This window comes from Mustela erminea, chromosome X (assembly GCF_009829155.1).
Source record: "Mustela erminea isolate mMusErm1 chromosome X, mMusErm1.Pri, whole genome shotgun sequence".
Lineage (NCBI taxonomy): Eukaryota > Metazoa > Chordata > Mammalia > Carnivora > Mustelidae > Mustela > Mustela erminea.
Window position 1 is genome coordinate 83370777 of NC_045635.1, and position 21852 is coordinate 83392628.

The 21852-nt window shown below is 39.2% G+C and overlaps 2 protein-coding genes across 14 annotated transcripts in view; both read left to right on the forward strand.

Annotated features, from left to right (window-relative positions):
* Nucleotides 1–3155, forward strand: part of ARMCX4 (armadillo repeat containing X-linked 4) — a 31256-nt gene extending 28101 nt beyond the window's left edge. The window contains exon 9 of the transcript XR_004282468.1: nucleotides 3119–3155. The gene's annotated coding sequence lies outside the window, so the exon portion shown is untranslated. The remainder of the gene's footprint in view (nucleotides 1–3118) is intronic.
* A 297-nt stretch (nucleotides 3156–3452) lies between these two features.
* On the forward strand, nucleotides 3453–8022 carry ARMCX1 (armadillo repeat containing X-linked 1). Of its 13 annotated transcripts, none has more exons than XM_032330152.1 (4): nucleotides 3453–4044; nucleotides 4358–4425; nucleotides 5751–5863; nucleotides 6108–8022. In XM_032330152.1, the coding sequence occupies exon 4, from the start codon at nucleotides 6229–6231 to the stop codon at nucleotides 7603–7605; it is 1377 nt and encodes a 458-aa protein (XP_032186043.1). In that variant the 5' UTR covers nucleotides 3453–4044; nucleotides 4358–4425; nucleotides 5751–5863; nucleotides 6108–6228; the 3' UTR covers nucleotides 7606–8022. The 13 variants fall into 13 exon arrangements, with proteins under 13 accessions (XP_032186043.1, XP_032186044.1, XP_032186046.1 ...); XM_032330153.1 differs by having other exon boundaries at nucleotides 4358–4413; XM_032330155.1 differs by having other exon boundaries at nucleotides 3453–4022.
* Nucleotides 8023–21852: the final 13830 nt, after the last annotated feature.

Below are 21852 nucleotides of genomic sequence, written 5' to 3' on the forward strand. Positions count from 1 at the left end.
AATCCATAGAAAGAAAGATAAATGGTTAACAAACCTATGAGAAGATGCTTAATCTCACATATAATTGAAGAAATTGAAAAATTTTAGACAAGAACATGGAATATATACACATCAAAATTTAAGAGTTTAAAGTTGGCAACATGGGTATAATTAAAAATGAACATCTACTTTGATCTGGTCAATCCACTTCTAGGAATTTATCATAAGAAAATAATGCCACAATTGTCAAAATATATATGTATGAAGGTTCCCATTTTAGCATTTTTGTAATAGACCAAGGTTGGGAAGAGGCTTAATATCAATCATTAATAGACTGGTAAAATTTTGGTAAATCCACACTGCAGACTATTATTGTATCTGATAAAATAATGTACACAATATATTAGGTGAACAAATAGTTCGCATTCTATGACCCCAGATTATTTTTAAAAGCTATATGTGTATATACACCCATACAATGTACCTACCTACATTTATATATGTGTGTGTATGTATATATATATATAGTTGATGATGATATATATTTAAAAAACCAACAAAACCTGGAGAGTCAATTGAAAAGTTAACAGTGATTTTCACAGGATTTATCCTAGGATTGAGGTATATGGGTTATCACAGTGGTTATCAGAAAGGTGGAAAATTTGAACATTCTTATCTCCAGCTCCCCTCCTTTCCTAGTTAATACTTGCTTTCCTTCAGTTTGGTTCAAACTTTCACTCCCTTTCCCCCCATAAGGAAGTCTTTTTTGATTCCCAGACTCTGCCACTTCTTTTATTATATTAGTATGTTCCATTCATTCACAATATTTTTCGGCTTATATGCATGTGTGATTATTTCCTTAAGGTCTTGTTTCCAGAATCAGTGTCTGTTTTTATTCACCAATATATCCACAATGAGCACAGGATTTATGGCAATTCTCCCTAGTGTCCTCTCCCTCCCAGTATTATGATGTGGACAACTGAATTTTTCTGTCTTATATAAGGGGTTATAAAAATGCAGCTTTTATTTATTTTTAAAGATTTTATTTATTTGAGGGGGGAGGAAGAGGGCATGAGCAGGGGGAGAGGCAGAGGGATAAGAAGACTTCCCACTGAGCAGGGAGCCCAATGTGGGAGGTCTGGATTCCAGGGCCCTGAGATCATGACCTCAGCTGAGGTCAGATGCTTAACTGACTGAGCCAACCAAGTACCCTAAAAGTGCAGTTTTTAGACATCACCCCATTCACACAAAAACAGAAGGAGAACACATCAGAAACAAACAGCAAACTCACACTAAATGGTGAAATAGTAGGGGTTATTCCCATTTACTTCAGGAACAAGTTTGGGAGACCCTCAATTCCCATTATTCAACGTCTTTCTGGAAGTTCTAGTCAATGCAGTACATCCAGAAAATGAAAGAACAAGAGATATAAATATTGGAAAAGAGGAAATTTAAAAAAAATCATTTGAAGGGGATTATGTTTGCATACCTAGAAAAACCAAATGTTTCAACCGAAAAACTATCAGAAATACTAAGAAAGGGCACTAAAAATAAATATATCATGATTATTTTTCCTTAGATAGGCAATAACCTGGTAGAAAATATAATCATAAAGGAAATTTCATCCTTCTAAACAACAAAACAATAAAATGCTTGGGAATAAACTTAGCAAGTAATGAGTATAACCTACTTGAAAAAACATAAAATTTGTGGAAGATCATAAAAGTCAACATAGACACAATTTTTAAAGATGTCAGTTCTCAAAGTGCAGATTCATTGCACTTAATGTCACTGAATGTCAACCATTTCATTCTGTGTACTGTTGTTCAACTTGGAACTTGACATGTGCATCCATATACTTATTACATTTGCATGAGGAAAGGTGGAAATTGTTAAAAGTTGTTGTTGGTGGAATAGGAATTGTAGGGCACGTTCACATTCTACCTTATACATTTCTGCATTGTTTGCACATTTTTTTAAAAAATAAGAAATGTGCATAATGAGAGAGAGAGAGGTAGAGAGAGAGAGAAAGAAAGGAAGAGATTGATTTCTACACAGGGGATATATCTTTTTTCCTAGGCAAGTAGTTTATTATATTTTTAAAGTCATAGATGCCCACAAGAATCTGATTAAAGCTATGAGCCCTCTTTCCATGAAATGAACATGTGTATGTGCATAACCTTGTGTTCAATTTCAGGTACAGCACAGAAGTGGTCAGTTGAGAAACCCCACTCTAGGTTAATCGGTATGGTCAGTGGGGAGACTCCCTGCGGTCCCGGCACACATTTGGCTGAGGGGGCAGCAAACTGGGTGTGGGCTGCAGACAGTGACCCTGCAGCAAGACCAGGTTCTCCCTGGGTGTCCTGTGGCAAGGAGGCCAGAGGTAAGAGGCCCAGCTGGCTGCACCCTTCCAGCCAGGTGGTAGCAGCAGTGTTAAGGAGCCCTGTTAACTAAGGCACCAGGAGAGAGGGCAGAGTTGGCCCATCTGGGTGCGTCTGCCAGCCAGCAATCACTTCTTCATGGGAACCCACAGCTGCAGGGCTCTGTGGGAGCAGCAGTCCCTCCCAGGCATCCCTGAGTTACACCTGTGGGAATTTGGGGGAGGGATTGAGAAAGACAGTTAGTCAAGTTGGTCCCCTGAATAAAGGTGGTATTTACTACCTTGGTCACCAGTCCCTGTGTACTTTTAGAGCCAGAGATAGAGTCGTGGCTGAATGCAGGGAATGAAGGCTCAGGAATATGAAAGGAGGTAGAGGGTCAGCAACCTCCTTCCTCCCTTTTTGACAGAGCTGAGAGATCAGACCCACCCTCGGCTGCCTCCTCCTTAGTGGACTGGAATCTAATCCAGGAGCAGGTGTTCAAAACAGCCATCAAATCACAACAGGTTCCTGCAGCATTCTGCCAAGACTTTGGGGCATTAAATACATGTCTTTCTTTAATCAAACAAGACAGAATTGTATTGCTTTTGTTTTATCAAAGTGTAAGTTGATCCTAAAGTAGAAAAAGTAGTGGATCATTTACATTAACTGGCCAAAATTAGATGACTAAAGATTAGATCTCTTTGTGGACTAATTCATAGATTGTATGAAAAAAATTGTTTTCAATTTTTTTTAAAAGATTTTATTTATTTATTTGACAGAGAGAGATCACAAGTAGGCAGAGAGGCAGACAGAGAGAGAGAGGAGGAAGCAGGCTCCCTCCTGAGCAGAGAGCCCGATGCAGGACTCGATCCCAGGACCCTGAGATCATGACCTGAGCCGAAGGCAGCGGCCTAACCCACTGAGCCACCCAGGCACCCCTGTTTTCAATTTTAAAATGGATTAGTATGTTTTGAAAGCTGCCATTTGGTTATAACCAGTAAAACCTTTTTCTTGTATTATAAATAAATATAATGTAATTAATGAGGTCTTTTGGGTTTTCGCTCCCACTTAAATTCTCCACTCAAATGAAAATAGCATCATTTAATTTTCTCAATATAAAAGTAACATATTCCTGTTTTTTAAAAATGAACAGGAAAGTTCAAGAAAGTAAGACACTCCCACTACGTATATTCTTTTCTGAGATCTTTCCACCCATTGCACATAGGAGTGCAGGGAAAATGCTGGCTCTTCAAGGCTGGGGCTGGGGGAAAGTGAGAGAAGGGGAGAAGCAATTGGACAGGGAATAGAGAAGGTAAAAAAAACCTATTCCTCGAAGAGGAAGAAAAGACCAATGGACAAGGGAACAGATGCACTTTCTCCCTGTTAACCAGAGAAAGGCAAATTCCAGCCACAAGGAGAAGCTCTCCTCAGCCTCTGGGATCGGCAAAAGAAAATGAGTGGCAGGACCTGATGTAGCCAGGAAGGAAAGGGGTGGGCCGACTCTTGCCGCACTGCTGGTGGGAGTGGTAATTGGGGTCTTGAACTCACGGGTGACGTGGCCCTTACGTGAGCAGGAGCTGACGTTTGCAGGCGTCCTTCTAATTCTGGTCCTGGTTTGGTCCGGTTACCAGCTCCATATTACCCAGAGGGCGGGCGGGCCTGTGGCCAGGGAAGGAGGAGGAGGTAACTGCCCGCATCCCAGCAGGTCTGTGTGTGGGTGGGCGCTGCCTGGGAGATCCGTGCGGTATGGGGAGCCGAGGGTGGAGACCAAAGAGGGACAAGGCCTGCTTTCTCCACAGGCTTGCACTATCCCTGGCCTTTACAAGAACAAAAATGGTGGACGCTTGGGTCCGGATTCCAGGGGACCCCCCAGACCAGGAGGGAGGGGATCTGAAAACTTTGGCATTCAGGGCCTTGAACTGGGAAGGACAGCTATAAAGATTCTTGCCCTGTGTGCTGGTCCATTTACCAAGCCAGAATCGTGAGGCTGTGCGTCTGTCATTCCCCGTGTCTTTCAGTAGGGCGCTGTACCACTCAGAGCAAAAGAATAACGTATCTGCCCGGAATCCCGCAGGTCTGTGCAAAGGTGGGATTGCCCCGCAGTCCCCGGAGGGGGTGGGAGTGGCTGAGGTCCTTGACTTAACTTGGGCCCATTTCTGACTCCAGCTGCCTTCCTGTTATTTTATGTAGGAAAAAGGATGTGACAGTGCCTGCAGGGATAAAATGGCTGTCGTTGGGGGGTGGAAATGCATCGGGGAGGGGGCTCTTTTGCTCCCCTACTCCGTCGCCCCGCCTCCTCTCTGTCCAGTTGTTCGAAAGGGGTGTGGTTTTTGCTGGGAAAATGGCGGACCACTGAAGGTGGGGGCTGCGGAGTGGGTGAACGCGCGCGGGCAAGAAGAGGGCTGATGTCAGCGGAGTCCTGAGAACAGGGGTAGGGGTGAGAGGCCAATATTGGACAACCAGGATCCTGAATTCGGAAAAGCTGCTTTTGGGACTCTGTGAAGTGCTTTTCTGTCCGCCCAGCTGTCTGCCCTGTCGCTTTGTGTGTCTGTGCATCTTGCACTTTAGGGCCAGTTCAACCCTAGAAAGCAGGAAGATTGTCCAGAAAAAGCAGGTCAGAATTAGGGTGGTGGCACTATTTGGGGACCCCTGGGGTGGAGAATTGTGAAGACTGCAGACCCGAGTGGACCCGGGCACCGCCTTCGCATCCCCCTCCTTTCCTCCACTTGATTCCGTTTTGGAGCTTTCGGGACAAAGTGCTTTGCAGTTAGACGACACTGAAAGGAAGGAAGTGGCTGGGGGGCGGAGTGTCGCCTGAAGTGGGGGTGGGGAGGATCTTGTCCAAATTACTCCGTGGAGTACAGTGTCTAAGGTTTGCTCAGTTGGTCAAGCACTCAGTCCCAGAGTTAGCAGTCCTTGGGTTTCGTGGAGAAGGCAGAAACTGAGATGAGGGGGGAAGGAAATTGCTCCGGATCGGTGGAAGTTGGTATAATGGCTGGAGGGAGGAGTGTCCCGGTATCTCTGAGATGGTGGGGGTGGGAGAGGCAAGGGCAAGGGCGAGTTTTGTGCATTCTACAGTCTGTCTTGAGCACTCTCTCCACCACATTCCATTTTATTACAGGGAAAGGGTTGCGGAGTCACTTTTGAAGGAAATGACTTGACCAGGGGGGATTCTGATTGAATTCTTGTTTCAATCAGAAACAAGGATTGAAAGGGATAAAGAAGATGGGGAAGGGAGATACTGAATTTCGAAGCCATAGCTCCGCAACTGAGGAGTCTGCGCTGAGGAGTTGAGGGTTGGACTACTCAGAACTGGGGCCAGAGATTCCGGAGAGGGAAGTGTATCCCATCCAGGGTGAAGTCCTGTCCCTTGAGCCTTCAGGATCCTCATCCCCACCCCTTTGTATGCAGGTTGCAGGACACAGTGGACTTCCAGGCAAGGAAAAGAAGGAAGAAACTGCCTGGACCTGTGCTGGTGTATGTGGGGGTGCCACTACCCCAAGACATCTGGAGGGGTAGGGGAGGTAGGGAATTGATTAGATACCTTATATGTAACATACTGGGGTGGGATGGTTGAACACGAGGTTGGAGGATCTGGAGGTGGGGAAAATTTTCAAAATTATCTTCCCCATGGAGGAAAGGAATCAGTGATCCAGCCCAGAGTCCCTGTCATATCCCTGTCTGTTTGCTGGTCTGTAGTTCAGTCTGTCTGCAGGCAAAGGCACAAAATGAGGAGACTAATGCCTTAAATCTTTCCTTCATTCCTAGGTTCCACTGTATCTGCAAGCTGCAACCGGGCCTGCCAGCTGTAGCTGAAGACTCCGCTCCCAACATAGAAGAAACCCCACTCTACCCTGGTTAAAAATTTGGTTCAGACGTTCACCCCAGCATGGGCCGTACTCGGGAAGCTGGCTGCGTGGCCGCTGGTGTGGTGATCGGGGCTGGCGCCTGCTACTGCGTGTACAGGCTGACCTGGGGAAGAGATGAGAATGAGAAAATCTGGGACGACAATGAGGAAGACGATGAAGAAGAATCTAGTGATATTGTAGAGACTGGTGTCCAGACTGGAAAAGGACCTAAGGCTAATGCTGGGGTGGGGGCTGGGGCTAGACTTCAGGATGAATCAAAGGTCAAGGCTGAGGTGGGCATGGAACTCCAGAATGGTTCAGATGTAAAGGCAGAGGCCCACTTGGGGGCGCAGAGTGGAGGTGGCCTAGAGGCCAAGGCCAAAGCCCTTTTCAGCACTCTGAAGGAACAGGCAAGTGCAAAGGCCAGCAGAGGAGCCAGGTTGGGCACTATCTCTGGGAACAGGACCCTTGCACCCAGTTTGCCCTGCCCAGGAGGCCGGGGTGGAGGCTGCCACCCTACCAGGAGTGGGGCTAGGTCTGGAAGTAGGGCAAGCGGAAAAACCAAGGGAAGGACCCGAGGTAAGAGCACCAGGACTCCAGCTACATCATGGCCTGTTCGCAGGGGCAAGTTTAACTTTCCCTATAAAATTGATGATATTCTGGGTGCTTCTGACCTTCAAAAGGTTCTTAACATCCTGGAACGATCAAATGATCCTTTTATTCAAGAAATAGCCTTGGTCACTCTGGGTAACAATGCAGCATATTCTTTTAACCAAAACGCCATTCGTGAATTGGGTGGTCTTCCAATTATTGCAAAACTGATAAAAACAAAAGATCCTATTATTAGGGAAAAAGCTTACAATGCCCTTAATAACTTGAGTGTGAATGCTGAAAATCAGGGAAAGATTAAGACATATATAAGTCAAGTGTGTGATGATACCATGATCTGTCGCTTGGACTCAGCTGTGCAGATGGCTGGACTAAGACTGTTAACCAACATGACTGTGACTAATCATTACCAACATTTGCTTTCCTATTCTTTTCCAGACTTTTTTGCTTTGTTATTCCTGGGAAATTACTTCACCAAGATTCAGATTATGAAACTAATTATAAACTTTACTGAAAATCCAGCTATGACAAGAGAGCTGGTCAGTTGTAAAGTTCCCTCAGAATTGATTTCCCTCTTTAATAAAGAATGGGACAGAGAGATTCTTCTTAATATCCTTACTCTATTTGAGAATATAAATGACAACATAAAAAATGAAGGGCTTGCATCATCTAAGAAGGAATTCAGCAGAAGTTCACTTTTTTTCTTATTCAAAGAATCTGGAGTGTGTGTTAAGAAAATCAAGGCATTAGCAAATCACAATGACCTGGTGGTGAAAGTAAAAGTCCTAAAAGTACTGACCAAACTCTAATTTGGAGTATGGTCCAAACAATATTGAGATAATTTTTCAGTGTGCACTGGGAACAATGCATTTTGTAAATTCTTTGTTTTCCACTGTGCTTACATGACAATGAGATCCTTTTGGCTCCTACTCTGGAAAAATGAATATCAAGAGTCATCAGTGATGTTACTTGTGGTGGCTGGTTTCAGTATGGAGCATTTTAATGATTTATTGAATACTAGAGCTTGTGTAAAGAAAGCATTTATTGATTCCATCTTGCTACCAAGATTGAGATATTTTTTACTCTTTACTCTACCTAAACTGAAAGCAGACTAATCATAAATAAGCTACACTTTTGTATTGGTTTACATTTGTTAATCTTTGACTTGTGTTTCATCAATAAAGTTGTGTGTTTTAACCAGCAAAAATAATTATTCTGTCCTTGAGTTTATGATCTATTTGGAAAGGCAAGATGTATGGAAACAAAAATACACTAACAAAACCACAAGCTTCTGATCATGGCCAAATCCTTCTCATCTGTGCAGAAATTTCTGCAGGCAACAGCGCTCAGGCAAAAGTTGTACAGAGGAGGAGGACACTTAAGTAAGTTGGACTTAAAGGATAGGGTAAAAATGGGGATGTTTGGATACCAACTGGTGACTGAGGAGACAAATTTTGTGTTATGTTAAATATTTTCATGTCTTGACAAGGATGCAGAGAAAGGGGAACCCTCCTACACTGTTGGTGGGAGCACAAGCTGGTGCAGCCACTCTGGAAAAGAGTATGGAGGTTCCTCAAAAAGTTAAAAATAGGGCTACCCTCTGACCCAGCAATTGTACTACTAGGCACTTACCCCAGAGATAAAAATGTAGTAATCCGAAGGGGCATGTGCACCCGACAGCAGCAATGTCCGCAATAGCCAAACTATGGAAAGAGCCTAGATGTCCATCAACAGATGAATGGATAAAGAAGAAGTGGTATGTATATAATATGGAATATTGGGGTGCCTGGGTGGCTCAGTGGGTTAAAGCCTCTGCCTTCGGCTCAGGTCATGATCCCAGGGTCCTGGGATCGAGCCCCGCATCAGGCTCTCTGCTCAGCGGGGGGCCTGCTTCCTCCTCTCTCTCTCTCTCTGCCTACTTGTGACCTCTGTCTGTCAAATAAATAAAATCTTAAAAAAAAAATAATATGGAATATTATGCAGCCATCAAAAAGAAATCTTTCCATTTGCAGCAACATGCATGGAACTAGAGGGTATTATGGGAAGTGAAATAAGTCAATTAGAGAAAGACAATCATATGATCTGGCTGATATGAGGAATTTGAGAAATGAGACAGGATCATAGAGGAAGGGAGGGAAAAATTAAGCAAGATGAAAGCAGAGAGGGAGACAAACCAGAAGAAACTCTTAATCTCAAGAAATGAAGTGAGGGTTGCTGGAGGGGATGTAGGTGGCAAGGGTGGGGTCGCTGGGTGATGGACACTGGGGAGGGTATGTGCTATGGTGAGTGCTGTAAATTGTGTAAGACTGATGAATCACAGACCTGTACTCCAGAAACAAATAATACATTATATGTTAATTTAGAAAAAGACTTCTAAAAAATAGTGTCATGGCACAAAGTAGCACTACTGTATTCACTAGTAGTGATAGACTTCTTTTCCCTGTAGTTTGGTATCTCTGAAGTTATAATGCATCTTAACAGTTGGCACTTTAACATTGTCCCACACTTTAATTGGAAATATTGTTTTCCTTTTGTAGTGTGTAAAATAATGATGCATCTAATAATCAAAGTCATCTTAAATCAGTGAAATTGTGTTTCTAGTCAATGAGAAGAATGTAAAACTGTATTTAATACCTAAAGAGTGTGTTTGCTTCATAATAAGTATATCATTTTGTTCTGATAGAGGTTCTGCAGTAGTTTAAGGAAACTGGCAGAGGGTTGAGGAGGAGTCATCAAGCTTCCTCTACTGAAGGAACGTTTAAATCAAAGGAATCTGTGCTGAAGCATCCCTACTCCATTCATATTGCAGATGGTGATTCCGAGACAACAAAGCAACATTTAATCAATCTCATTAATGTTAATTTAATTTTTTTTAGTTTTATGGCTGGGTATATTTTTAATTTGTGAGTCTTTTTTATTTTAAACTTTATATGAAAGTGAAAGTTGATAGAATATGCTGCCCCAAAATATGCCCCTTTGGCATAAGGATTATTTTGAGTTAAAAGCATTTGGAAGGGTGCCTAGGTGGCTCAATAGGTTAGGCATTTGCCTTCAGCTCAGGTCATGATCCCAGGGTGCTGGGATCAATTCCTTTCCCCCTTTGGGCTCTCTGCTCAATGGGGAATCTGCTTCTCCCTTTACCCCTCCCCCCTGCTCCCACTCGCTGTCTCCCTCTCTCTCACACACACACAAACACAAATAAATAAATAAAATCTTAAAAGAAGTAATAGCATTTGGAAAATAGGTACAAGAAAGGTACTCTGACCTGCCCTTTTCTTCCTAAAGGCAGGAGATAAAAATCCCATGTGAAAACTGTCTTCCCTACACCAGAAGGAAAGACGCATTCTTACCACCAGAGATGGGGAGCTGAGGCTGAGACAATTCTGTACAAACAGATCTTGTTAAAGATAAAAGATCAAAATTTTTAATCAAATTTGATAAGTAACACATTCAAGTATATTACATACATATATATAGCCTTAGCTCCTTTTCCAGTCTGGACACCAGTCTCTACAATATCACTATGTATGTATATTATAGAAGAAAAACATGGGTGATACCTAATATTTGTCAGACACTGATTGGCATCTTTTGTAGTTCCTACCCCCTCCACTTAATCTCCTCAATGATCCTGTCAAGTAAATATATTTTTACTGCAGAAGAAATGAGACTTGGAGAAGCCAGGTGACTTTCCCAATATCACTTCATTAGTAAGAGGTAGAGCCAGCAGCCTTCCAAACTTGAGCAACTGGTTGTTTAAAATCATCCTGTATGGAACCAAATGACTGGATAATGCCTCTATTAGATACTTGACACAAAACTCTTCCTGATGAAGACACAGATGAAGATGATAATCTTTATGTTGAGTCCATAACTTTATAGATACCCACATAGTAAGTTGTAGAAGAAAGAGTGAAATCTTAGGAGTTGCCAATAGGTGAGGTTAGTTGAGAAACAGAGAAAATAGTATTTATCTTGGTGCTCCTATATGCCAGGTAGGATGAGCAGTTTGGATATGGAGCAAATAATAATGACCATTGTATTGATATGTTCAAGTTGGGGTGCTGAGTTACTTTTATAAAATTAGACAATACTGTAAGTAAATTTTTGGGAGCTGATTTAAAATTTTTTGAATTTTCTCCTAAAAAATATTCATTGGAGATAACTAGAGAACATAGAGACAATAAAACTCATTTCTAACTCAGATGCATAGCTTTAACGTCTGAAAAAATATTCATGGGGTGCCTGGGTGGCTCAGTCAGTTAGGCATCTGCCTTCTGCTCAGGTCATGATCCCAGGGTCCTGGGATCAAGTCCCAGTCCCACATCGCATCAGGCTTCTTGCTCAACAGGGAGCCTGCTTCTCTCTGCCTGCCACTCTTCCTGCTTGTGCTCTCTCTCTCTCTCTGACAAAATAAATAAATAAATAAATAAATAAAATTTTTAAAAAAGAAGAAATACCACACCACGACAAATCAATCAATTGCTACAGTAAGAACTCAAACAATTGTCTCATTCCCAGTGTCCCTCTTAAACTTACTTTATTTTATTCTTATATTATATTATATTCTTATATTATATTTTATTCTTATATTATATTATCTCTATTAGTACTGAAAACTTGTTTAAAGTTCTATCTGCACTTTACCCACTTTGTCAAACAGGATGTCGCTCCCCCTTGCATGTGTTGGCAAAGATACCTTGATTAGCACTGCTCATGTGTTCAAGATCTAATAGTATGTTTTGTCCTTGGTTGCAAGGCAAGATGACAATATGTAATAACTTAACAACAGAATTAGGCAGCAGATTTGAAAATATTTAAATGCACTGATTAACTCACTCATTGTCATACATCCTGAGACAGAAGACATTATGAGTACTTTACCTACTGACTTAGAATTTTTAGTCCAGACCACCATTTCAAATTGTAGAATTTTCATAGCCCAAAGTATATTGTATCTTGTCCCCATCGTGCTTTAGCATCCTTCATAATGGATTCAACACAATTATTAGTGTCACATTTCTCCATTCAGTACACATATCATCAAAGTTCCACTTGGTCCAACCACTTCCCCTCAACATTCCATGGCTCTGCCAACTGCCTTGCTTGAAATCCAGAGGAAATACAGCAATGACCTTTATGCTGTTTCTGCCACTGCCATTGTCGCTGTTGTTCAAGCTACTGCTTGAGGAATGATCTAACATAGTGCCACCTAACAAGAAGAGACAACTGCTGCTGCAAACTAGCCAAACTACATACATAGAAACACAGTGCAGTTAATGCTCTAATGGGTGAACTTTGACAAATGGAGATTAGCTACTTTCCCTTGATAATGGCTTTTCTAAGCATGATTATGACTATTTTCAATGTTAACTTTGTACATTCATTTTACATCATATCCCAGGCTGAAGGTTTTTTCTGGTTTCTCTATTTGAACTGCAGCTCTTCAGTGCCTTTAAACAAGAACTATCTTGCTGCCATCTTGGGGTGCAGAAAACCAAGATAATGGCCCCTGGTCTGCCTTGCCCTGAGGTGTGGTACTAAGCAGGATAACAGATACTTGTTTTTCAGAATGTTGTACTTCCACACTTGACCCTGTCCATTGGGTCCCCCTCAGGCCTTGTGTTAAGGGTTTGGGCAATGCACGTTTGGGGATAGGCCTGCGGGGAGGGAGAAGGGAGGTGGGGAGTGCAGAAAGCCCTATTGGAGGGGTATCTTTATCCTTACAGGTTCATGCACATATAATTCAGTCCACCATTGAGACTGGGCTTTCGTGTAACTCTCTGGCCCTGTTGACCTCTGAAAGGGTAAGTAATAATGCAGGATCTTTGTCTGGGCAGAGTTCCCCATTTATTGAGCGTTTCTAAGTTTGCAGAGTAAGGGACATATCAGGTGGGGCAGAATTTCTTTTTGAAAATAAAAAAAGGGATCATTTCTGTTACTGTGAGAAAAATCGTTGCCAAGTAGATCATATTCTTAGTGTTTGCTTCTCAGAATGTTCTCTCCCTAACATCACTCTATCTCAGAAACCAAATTATTGTCAGAAGATTATTTATTTAGTGCTCAGGGAATCAGGGCAAACTGACTTAGCTAGATGTTGGTGCTGTCAAAGTAAAGTGTTTTTCCCCTTATACTATGTAGTTTTAAATCATGAATGGGGGTTGAATTTTATCAAATGCCTCTTCTGCATCAATCGAGATGGTTATGTAAGTTTTTCCCTCTAATTATAATAATGTGGCAAATTATACTGATTGATTTTTAAATGGATTTTTATTTTATTTTTTATTTTTTTAAAATATTATATTTATTTGACAGAGAGAGAGAGATCGCAAGTAGGCAGAGCAACAGGCAGAGAGAGAGGAGGAAGCAGGCTCCCTGTGGAGCAGAGAGCCTGATGCTGGGCTCGATCCCAGGACCCTGAGATCATGACCTGAGCCAAAGGCAGAAGCTTAACCCACTGAGCCACCCAGGTAACCCTATTTATTACTTTTTAAGAGAGAGATTGTGCGAGCAGGGTGAGGGAAGGGACAGAGGGAAAGAGACTCTTAAGCAAGCTCCATGCAGAGCCCCATGTGGGGCTGCATCTCAAGATCCTAAGATCATGACCTGAGCCAAAATCAAAAGTTGGATGCAAAACTGACTGAGCCACCCGGACACCCCTATATTGATTGATTTTTAAATGTTAACTTAAGCTTGCATTTTTAGAAGAAACTCAACTTGTTTATTATGTATTTTCTGTTTTGTATATCACTCAATTTGGTTTGCTTTTATTCTGGCTTGAATTTTTTGCATCTAAATTCTTAAGAGGAATTAGCCTGTAATTTTATTTTTTGTAATATTCTTTTTTTTTAAAGATTTTATTTATTTGAGAGAGAGAGAGAAAGCAGGAGTTGGGGGTCAAGGAAAGGGGCAGAGAGAGATGGAGAAGCAGACTCCCTGCTGGGCAGGGAGCTGAATGTGGGGCTCAATCCCAAGACCCTGAGATCATGACCTGAGCCAGAAGCAGATGCTTAACCCACTGAGTCACCCAGGTGTCCATATGTTTTTTAATATTCTTTTCAGGTTTGGTATCATATATTTGTGTTCATGTCATAAAACAAGGTGGGTAGTAAGATAATTTTATGTGTCAACTTGGCTCAGCCACAGTATCTAGATATTTGGCCAAATACCAGTCTAGATGTTGCTGTGAAGTTATTTTTTAGATATGATTATTGTTTAAATGAGGGACAAGTGGGTGGCTCAGTGGGTTAAGCCTCCACCCTTGGCTCAGGTCATGATTTCAGAGTCTTGGGATGGAGCCCTGCATCAGGTTCTCTGCTCAGCAGGGAGCCTGGTCCCCGCCCCCCACCACCTGCCTCTCTGTCCACTTGTGATCTCTCTTTGTCAAATAAATAAAATCTTTTAAAAAAAGATTATTGTTTAAATCAGTAGACTTTGAATGAAGCAGATCATTCTCCATCATGTAAGTAGGTCTAATCCAATGAGTTGCAGGCCTTGAGAGAAAATGACTGAGGTTCTTTGGAAGAGGAAATTCAGCTTCCAGATTGTCTTCAGACTCAAGCAGGGAACAACAACTCTTTCCTGAGTCTCTAGCCTTCTGGCCCACACTATAGATTTTAGATTTGGCACCTTCCCCAATTGTGTGAGCCAGTTCCTTAAACTCTCTCTCTCTCTTTTTCTGTGTATCTTCCTCTATTTCATCTATGTCTATATCCATATCCATATCTATATATCTATATATACTTCCTATTGATTTTGTTCTGTGGAGAATCCTGATTATTTCTTTCTCTTTTCTTTGGAAGAGTTTCTATAAAATATGATTTTTTCTTTAAGCATTTGGATAAATTTATCTGCTTGATCCATCAGTTACTGAGCTAGGTATATTAAAACCTTTTTGATGGTGAATTGGTCTATTTCACCTTTAACTCTATCCATTTTGCTTTATATATTTGAATCTATGTTATAGTTACATCGAAATTTAGAATTCTTGTATCTCCTTGGTTGATTGACACTTTTATCACTATAAAATTCTCTCCTCCATCCCAAGTAACTCTTCTTGTCTTCTTTTGGTTAGAATTTGTAGAGTGTATTTCTTTCCATTTGTTTACTTTAGATATTTGTGTTTTCCTACACTTAAGTTTCATCTCTTATAAGTAGAATACAATTAGATTTCAATTTTTATCCAGTGTGGCACTCTTATTTTTCCAATTGGAGTATTTGAGATCTCTCTCTCTCTCTCTCTCTCTCTCTCTCTATATATATATATATATATATATATATATATATATTCCTCACTTTATTTACTCCATTGATGTCCAGTTTAGTTACTGAAAAGTTTGTGTTTAAGTCTAATGACTTAGAAAATTTTGAATATAAGTTCTTTATACAATATGTGTTTGACAAATATTTTCTCCTAGTCGGTCTGTGGTCTGTCTTTCATTCTCTTTCTTTTGCAGAGCAGAAGTTTTTATTTTAGGAAATAAGTCCAACTTACCAATTTTTCTTTTGTGAGTCATGCTTTTGGTGTTGTCTCAAAAATTCATCACTGAACCCAAGGTTACCTGAATTTTCTCCTACGTTATCTTCTACAAGTTTTATAGTTTTTCATTTTGCATTTCTGTGTAAGGTCCATTTGGGGTTAATTTTGTGAAAAGTTAAATAATATCCGTGTCTAGATTCCTTTTTTCTTTTTGTCATTGATCTATTTGAATATTCTGTCACAATACCAGGCTATGTTGATTACTGTACCTTCATAGCAAGTATTGAGGTAAGTTAGTGTCAACCTCTGACTTTGCTCTTCTTCCTCAGGATTATGTTGGTTACTCTTTTGAATTTCCATATAAACTCTAAAATCAGTTTCTTGATAACCATAAAATAACTTGCTAGGATTCTGATTTGGATTAAATTGAATGTATAGATCAAATTGGGAAGAATCAACACCTTAACAATTCTGAGTCTTCCTATTCATGATCATGGAATATCTCTTCAGTTACTTACATCCTGTTTGATTTCCTTCAATAGAGTTTTGTAGTTTGCCTCATATAGATCCTGCACAAATTTCATTAGATTTATGCCTAAATTTTTCTTATTTTTGATGTTAATGTGAACAGTGTTGCATTTTTAATTACTTTTTTACTGTTTATTGCCAGTATATAGGAAAACAGTGGAGTTATGTATATAAACTCTGTATTCTTCAACCTTGCAATAGTTACCTGTTAGTTTCAGTTTTTGGTTTGATTCCTAGGAATTTTTTAATATAGACAGTCATATTATCTGCCAAACGAAGACAGGGGGTTTGTTCTTCTCCAATCTGTGTGTATTTTATTTCTTTTTCTTTTATTATTATATTTCAAACACAATGTTGAATAAGAGTCGTGGGAGGAGCCATCCTTGTTTTGCTCCCAGTCTTAGGATGGAAGCATGTAGTTTCTTACCATTAAGGATAAATTTCAAGGTGTAGTTTTTCTGTAGATGTTCTTTATAAAGTTGAAATCCTCTCTATTCCTAGTTTTCTGAAAAATTTTTAAACCATTAATGGGTGTTGGATTTTGTCAAATGCTCTTCCTACATCTATTGATATGATCATATGATTGTTTAGCTTATAGATGTGATGGATAATATTAATTGATTTTCTAATGTTGAATCAGTCTTCATACTTGTAATAAATAACACTTGTTTATTCTTTTTATATGTTGCTGCATTTGATTTGCTAATATTTTGTTGAAACTTTCTGCATCAATGTGGAAAATATTGGTTTATATCTTTTCTTTCTTGTAATGCCTTTAGTTTTTACATTAGGGTAATGCTGGCTGCATATAATGAGTTAAGAAGTGTTCCCTCTGAAGGCACCTGGGTGGCTCAGTTGGTTGACTCTTGATTTGGGCTCAGGTCATGATCTCAGAGTTGTGAGATTGAACCATCTGTTGGGCTCTGAGCTCAGTGCAGAATCTGCTTGAGATTCTTTCTCGCCCTCTCCCTCTGCCCCTCCTCCCAATGGCGTACTCTTTCTCTTTTTTTCTCTGAAATAAGTAAGTAAGTAAGCAAGTAAGTAAATAAATAAATAATGGGATGCCTGGGTGTTTCAGTCAGTTAAGCATCTGCCCTCAGCTCAGGTCATGATCCTGGGGTCCTGGGATGGAGCCTCGCATCAGCCTCCCTGCTCCGTGGGATGCCTGTTTCTCCCTCTCCCTCTGCTGCGCCCCCTGCTTGTGCTCTCTCCCTCTCTGTCAAATAAATAAAATCTTTAAAAAAATATGTAAAATATTTTTTTAAAAAAGGAAGTGTTCCTCTGAATCTGTTTTCTGGAAGAGATTATAAAGAATTGATATAATTTCTTTTTTAAATGTTTGGTATAATTCACCAGTGAAACCACCAGTGAAAGAACCTAGTCCTTTCTTTGTTGGAAGGGTATTAATTACTGATTCTGTTTCTTTAATATATAAATAAGCCTGTTTAGGTTATCTATTTTTCCTTGTGTTGATTTTTGGTGAATTGTGTCCTTCAAAGAATTGGTCCATTTTATTTATGTTATCCAATTTGTGGGTATAGAATTTTTCATAATATTTCTTTATTTTCCATTTAATATCTACAGGATCAATAGTGATGACCTGTCTTTCATTTCCAATATTAATCATTTGTATCTTCTCCTTTTTTTTCTTGGTTAGCCTGGCTAGAGGTTACTCAATTTCATTGATCCTTTCAAAGAAACAGATTTTGGTTTCAATGAATTACTCTATTGTTTTTTACTTTCAATTTTATTAATTTATATTCAAATTTTGATTATTTCTTCTCTTCTGCTTGCTTTATGCTCTTATTGCTCTTTTTCTCTTAGTTTCTGCAGGTGGTAGTTTATAGATTTTATCTTTCTCATTTTCTTTTTCTTTTTTCTTGTTTTCTAAATATATGCATGCATTAAATTCCATAAAATTCTTCTAAGCACTGTTTTCATTACATACCACAATTTTTGATAAGTTGCATTTTCACTCTTATCTAGTTAAAAATATTTTAAAATTGGGTGCCTGTGTGGCTCAGTCGGTTAAGCATCTGCCTTTAGCTCAGGTCATGATCCCAGAGTCCTGGAATCCAGTTCCACACTGAGCTCCCTGCTCAGCGGGGAAGTCTGCTTTTCCCTCTCCCCCTTCTGCTCTCTCTCTTTCTTTCTATCAAACAGATAAACAGAATCTTTAAAAAATATTTTAAAATTTCTCTTGGGACTTCGTCTTTGACCCAGGTTTTATTTGGTAGTGTGTTGTTTTATCTCAAAATATTTTGAGATTTTGCATCGTTCTGTTTGATTTTCAGTTTAATACCATATGATCTGAGAGGATACTTTGTATGTTTTCTACTCTTTTAAATTTGTTAAGATGTGTTTTAATGACTAAAATGTGATCTATCTTGGTGAATATTTCATGTGAGCTTAAGAAGTACGTGTATTGTGCTGGTGGTGTTGGATGAAGTATTCTACAAATGTTAATTTAGATCCCTTTGATTAATGGTACTTTTTCTCCTCTTTACATGAAATAGGAAGTCTAGAATGGGGCTGGAGCTGGCCAGTTGTTTGTCCCCTGGGTCAGATAAGAAAAAGTAGCTTCTCTTTCAGAACAGCCCTGTTATGAAAAACACTCTGGACATATTTCAGAATGGTCAATTTTCCCCTGGCCACAATTCAAAATGTTTATTTTCTCCTTCTGCCAGAAACACACGGGGATTTTTCTTTAATCTCCATCACGAGAACTTGTTGGGGTTTCTTGAGCTAAAATCAGTGAAAGCGTGATACTCCCCCCTTAAAATTCTCCCCCATGGGTTTTCACTTTTAAGTTAGTATACACTCAGCCTCTAGCAATTCATCAAAGTTACCACTTAAGTGTTCGAACCAGTTATTGGCTCCAGAGGCTTCTGTTTCAAGTAAGCTCATCTTACCTGTGATTCTGTCTGTAGCTCCAGATTTGGGGGGGGGTGTTGGTTTGCCCTGTTTCCTTAGTTCTCCAACAAATCTTAGAAAAGTTGTTGATTTTCTATCAAGAAAATCTATTAGAAGGACTTCTAAGCTCTTTATATGTTAGAAATGAAAGTAAAAGGCACTATTATATTTTCTAGTTTTAGAATTTGTTTGATTTCCCTCTCCTCCATTTCAGTTCATGGATGAAACTGTCCATCTTGTCATCTATTTTCTTGAACATATTAATTATAATTATTTTAAAGTCTATGCCTGGTATATCCAATAACTTAATCGCACACAGGTCTGTTTCTTTTGTCTATTTTTTTATTCTCTTGGTTTCTTTTTCTCCTTTTAAAAATAATTTCCATCTGTCATGTCTCTCAGTGTGCTTTTATTCCAATGTTGAACATTATGAGAGAAAAACTCTAGAAAATTGAGATGTCATTTCCTTAATTTGTAGAGGATTTTCTTTCATTTTATAAAAGCAGTTTAGGAGTAAATTGGCTTAGGCAAATCAAGTATTGAACTATTTTGAGGTTGGATTTCAATTTTTGTCAGACCTATTCTATTTCCAGTTCACCCTTACTTCTAGGGTATAATCCTTCAGGATTACTAACTGACTGCCTGGGGTATTTATCAGTTCCTCTAACTTTGGAAATCCCCAAACTCCAATTTTTAAATGTTCACTGTACTTTGACGAAGCCAATAACTCTTTTTGTTTTTAATTAATTTTTTATTTTTTATAAACATATATTTTTATCCCCAGGGGTACAGGTCTGTGAATCACCAGGTTTACACACTTCACAGCACTCACCAAAGCACATACCCTCCCCAATGTCCATAATCCCACCCCCTTCTCCCAAACCCCCTCCCCCTAGCAACCCTCAGTTTGGCCAATAACTCTTTTTATCTTCCCAGCCTCTTAATTGCCTATTTCTGCTTTGTTTCTTTGCTTCTAGCTTTACATCTATTAAGAACTGGTGAATGTATCAAGAAGAAAATTAACTTAGACTGCCCATTTCATTTCTTTGTAATTTCCTTGTCTCCAGGAGATTAGCTTATTAAACCCTGGCTGTCTACTTGGCTCTGAGTTCCAGATTTTGAATCTAGATTGAGCTCTGTGTAACTGCTGCAAGCTCTATTCAGGTTTCTGCCTCTTCACAGCTTCTTTTCAGCCTCTTCACCTATGTCGATAATGAACTGGTCAATGCCTCAAAGGGAAAATAGGTGTAAAATGTCAGTTTTGTCTCATTAAGTTTCCCTTCTTTCCAGGTTTTTGATACCTGGAAAGGTATCAATCCTGGATGCTTTGGAAGCTCTTCCATGTCTTTCAATAATTTAATCTGTTTAAATACCATGAATATTTTTCAGCTTTTCTTGTCCTAAGTGGGAGATTAGTCTTCCATTAGTAGGGCTACTATAGCCAGGAGCAGAGTATCTTTCACAGCTTCAAGCACAATATTTTCATTACCATCCCATGCAAAATGTTTTCTGGTTGTAATTTTAAGTTCTTCTTTGACCCATGGGTTATTTAGAAATGTATTTCCTAATCTCCAAAATATGTGGATTTTTAGTTGCATTTTTATTATTGATTTCTAGTTAACTGCACCATGGTTAGAGAACATACTCTATATGATTTTAATCTTTTTGAAATGTTAAAACTTGATGTATGGCCCAAGATATGTTCAATTTTTATACATGTTCCATATGTTATTAAAAATAATGTATCTTTTATAGTTGTTGAATATAGTTTTATACCAACCAAAGTTTGAACTAATTAGGTCAAGTTTGCTAATCATGCTCACATTTTTTATATCTCTGCTGTTTTTATTTGCTTATTCTGTCAACTATGGAAAGAGATATGTTATAACTTCCCACTCTATTATTTTTTGTAGTTCTGTCCATTTATGTTGTGTGTATTTTGAAGCTATGTTATTAGAGGTACCTTTAGAACTGTTACATCTTTCTGGTGAATTACACATTTTTTCCTCATGAAGTATCCCTTTTATCTGTAGTAATGCTTTTTGATGTAAAGCCCATTTTTAGTTGCCTACTTTTAGTTCGTGTTTTCACAGTATATATTTTCCATTTTTACACTTCCAAATTTTCTGTATGTTAAAGGTATTTTTCCCCAAAGATTTTATTTACTTATTTGTGAGAGAGAAAGAGGAAACATACGTGGGGATCGGCAGGCAGAGGGAGAAGCAGGCTCCCTGCTGAGCAAGGAGTCTGATATGGGATTCAATCCCAGGACCCGGGGATCATGCCAAAGTAAGCCGCTTAATCAACTGAGCCACCTAGGAGATATATATATATATATATATATATATATATATATATATATATATAAAATAAGACATATATATGTCTAATAAAGGCATTATCTGATATATATGTGTATATATATGTCTAATAAAGGCATATATATGTCTAATAAAGGCATTATCTGAGATATATATATATACACACACATATATATATACACACACATATATATATGCCTTTATTTCACTGATACAGGTAAAGGATATTGTCTATGAGAATATAAATCTAAATTAGCATTAATTTCCTTTCAGCACTTTAATAATATTCTTCCATTGTCTGCCTTTATTTTTTCTGTTGAAAAGTTAGCTATCAGTGTAATTGTTGCTGCTTTGAAGGTAATCTAAGGTTTTTATTTATAGCTACTTTATTTTTACTATGTTCAGTTAGCCAACATGTAGTACATTATAAGTTTTTGATGTAGTGTTCAACAATTCATTAGTTACATATAACACCAAGTGTTCATCACATCATGTGCCCTCCTTAATACCCATCACCTGGTTACTCCATCCCCAGGCCCCCTCCCTTCTGTAACCCTCAGTTCTTGGAGTCCAGAGTCTCTCATGTTTGTCTTCCTCTTCGATTTATCTCCCTTCAGATTTCCCTCCTTTCCCCTATGGTCCTCTGTGCTATTCCTTATGTTTGACATATGAGTGAAACCATATGATAATTGTATTTCTCTGACTGACTTATTTCACTTAGCGTAATTCTCTCCAGTTCCATCCATGTCAGTGCAAATCGTGGGTATTCATCCTTTCTAATGGCTGAGTAATAATCCATTGTATATATGAATCAC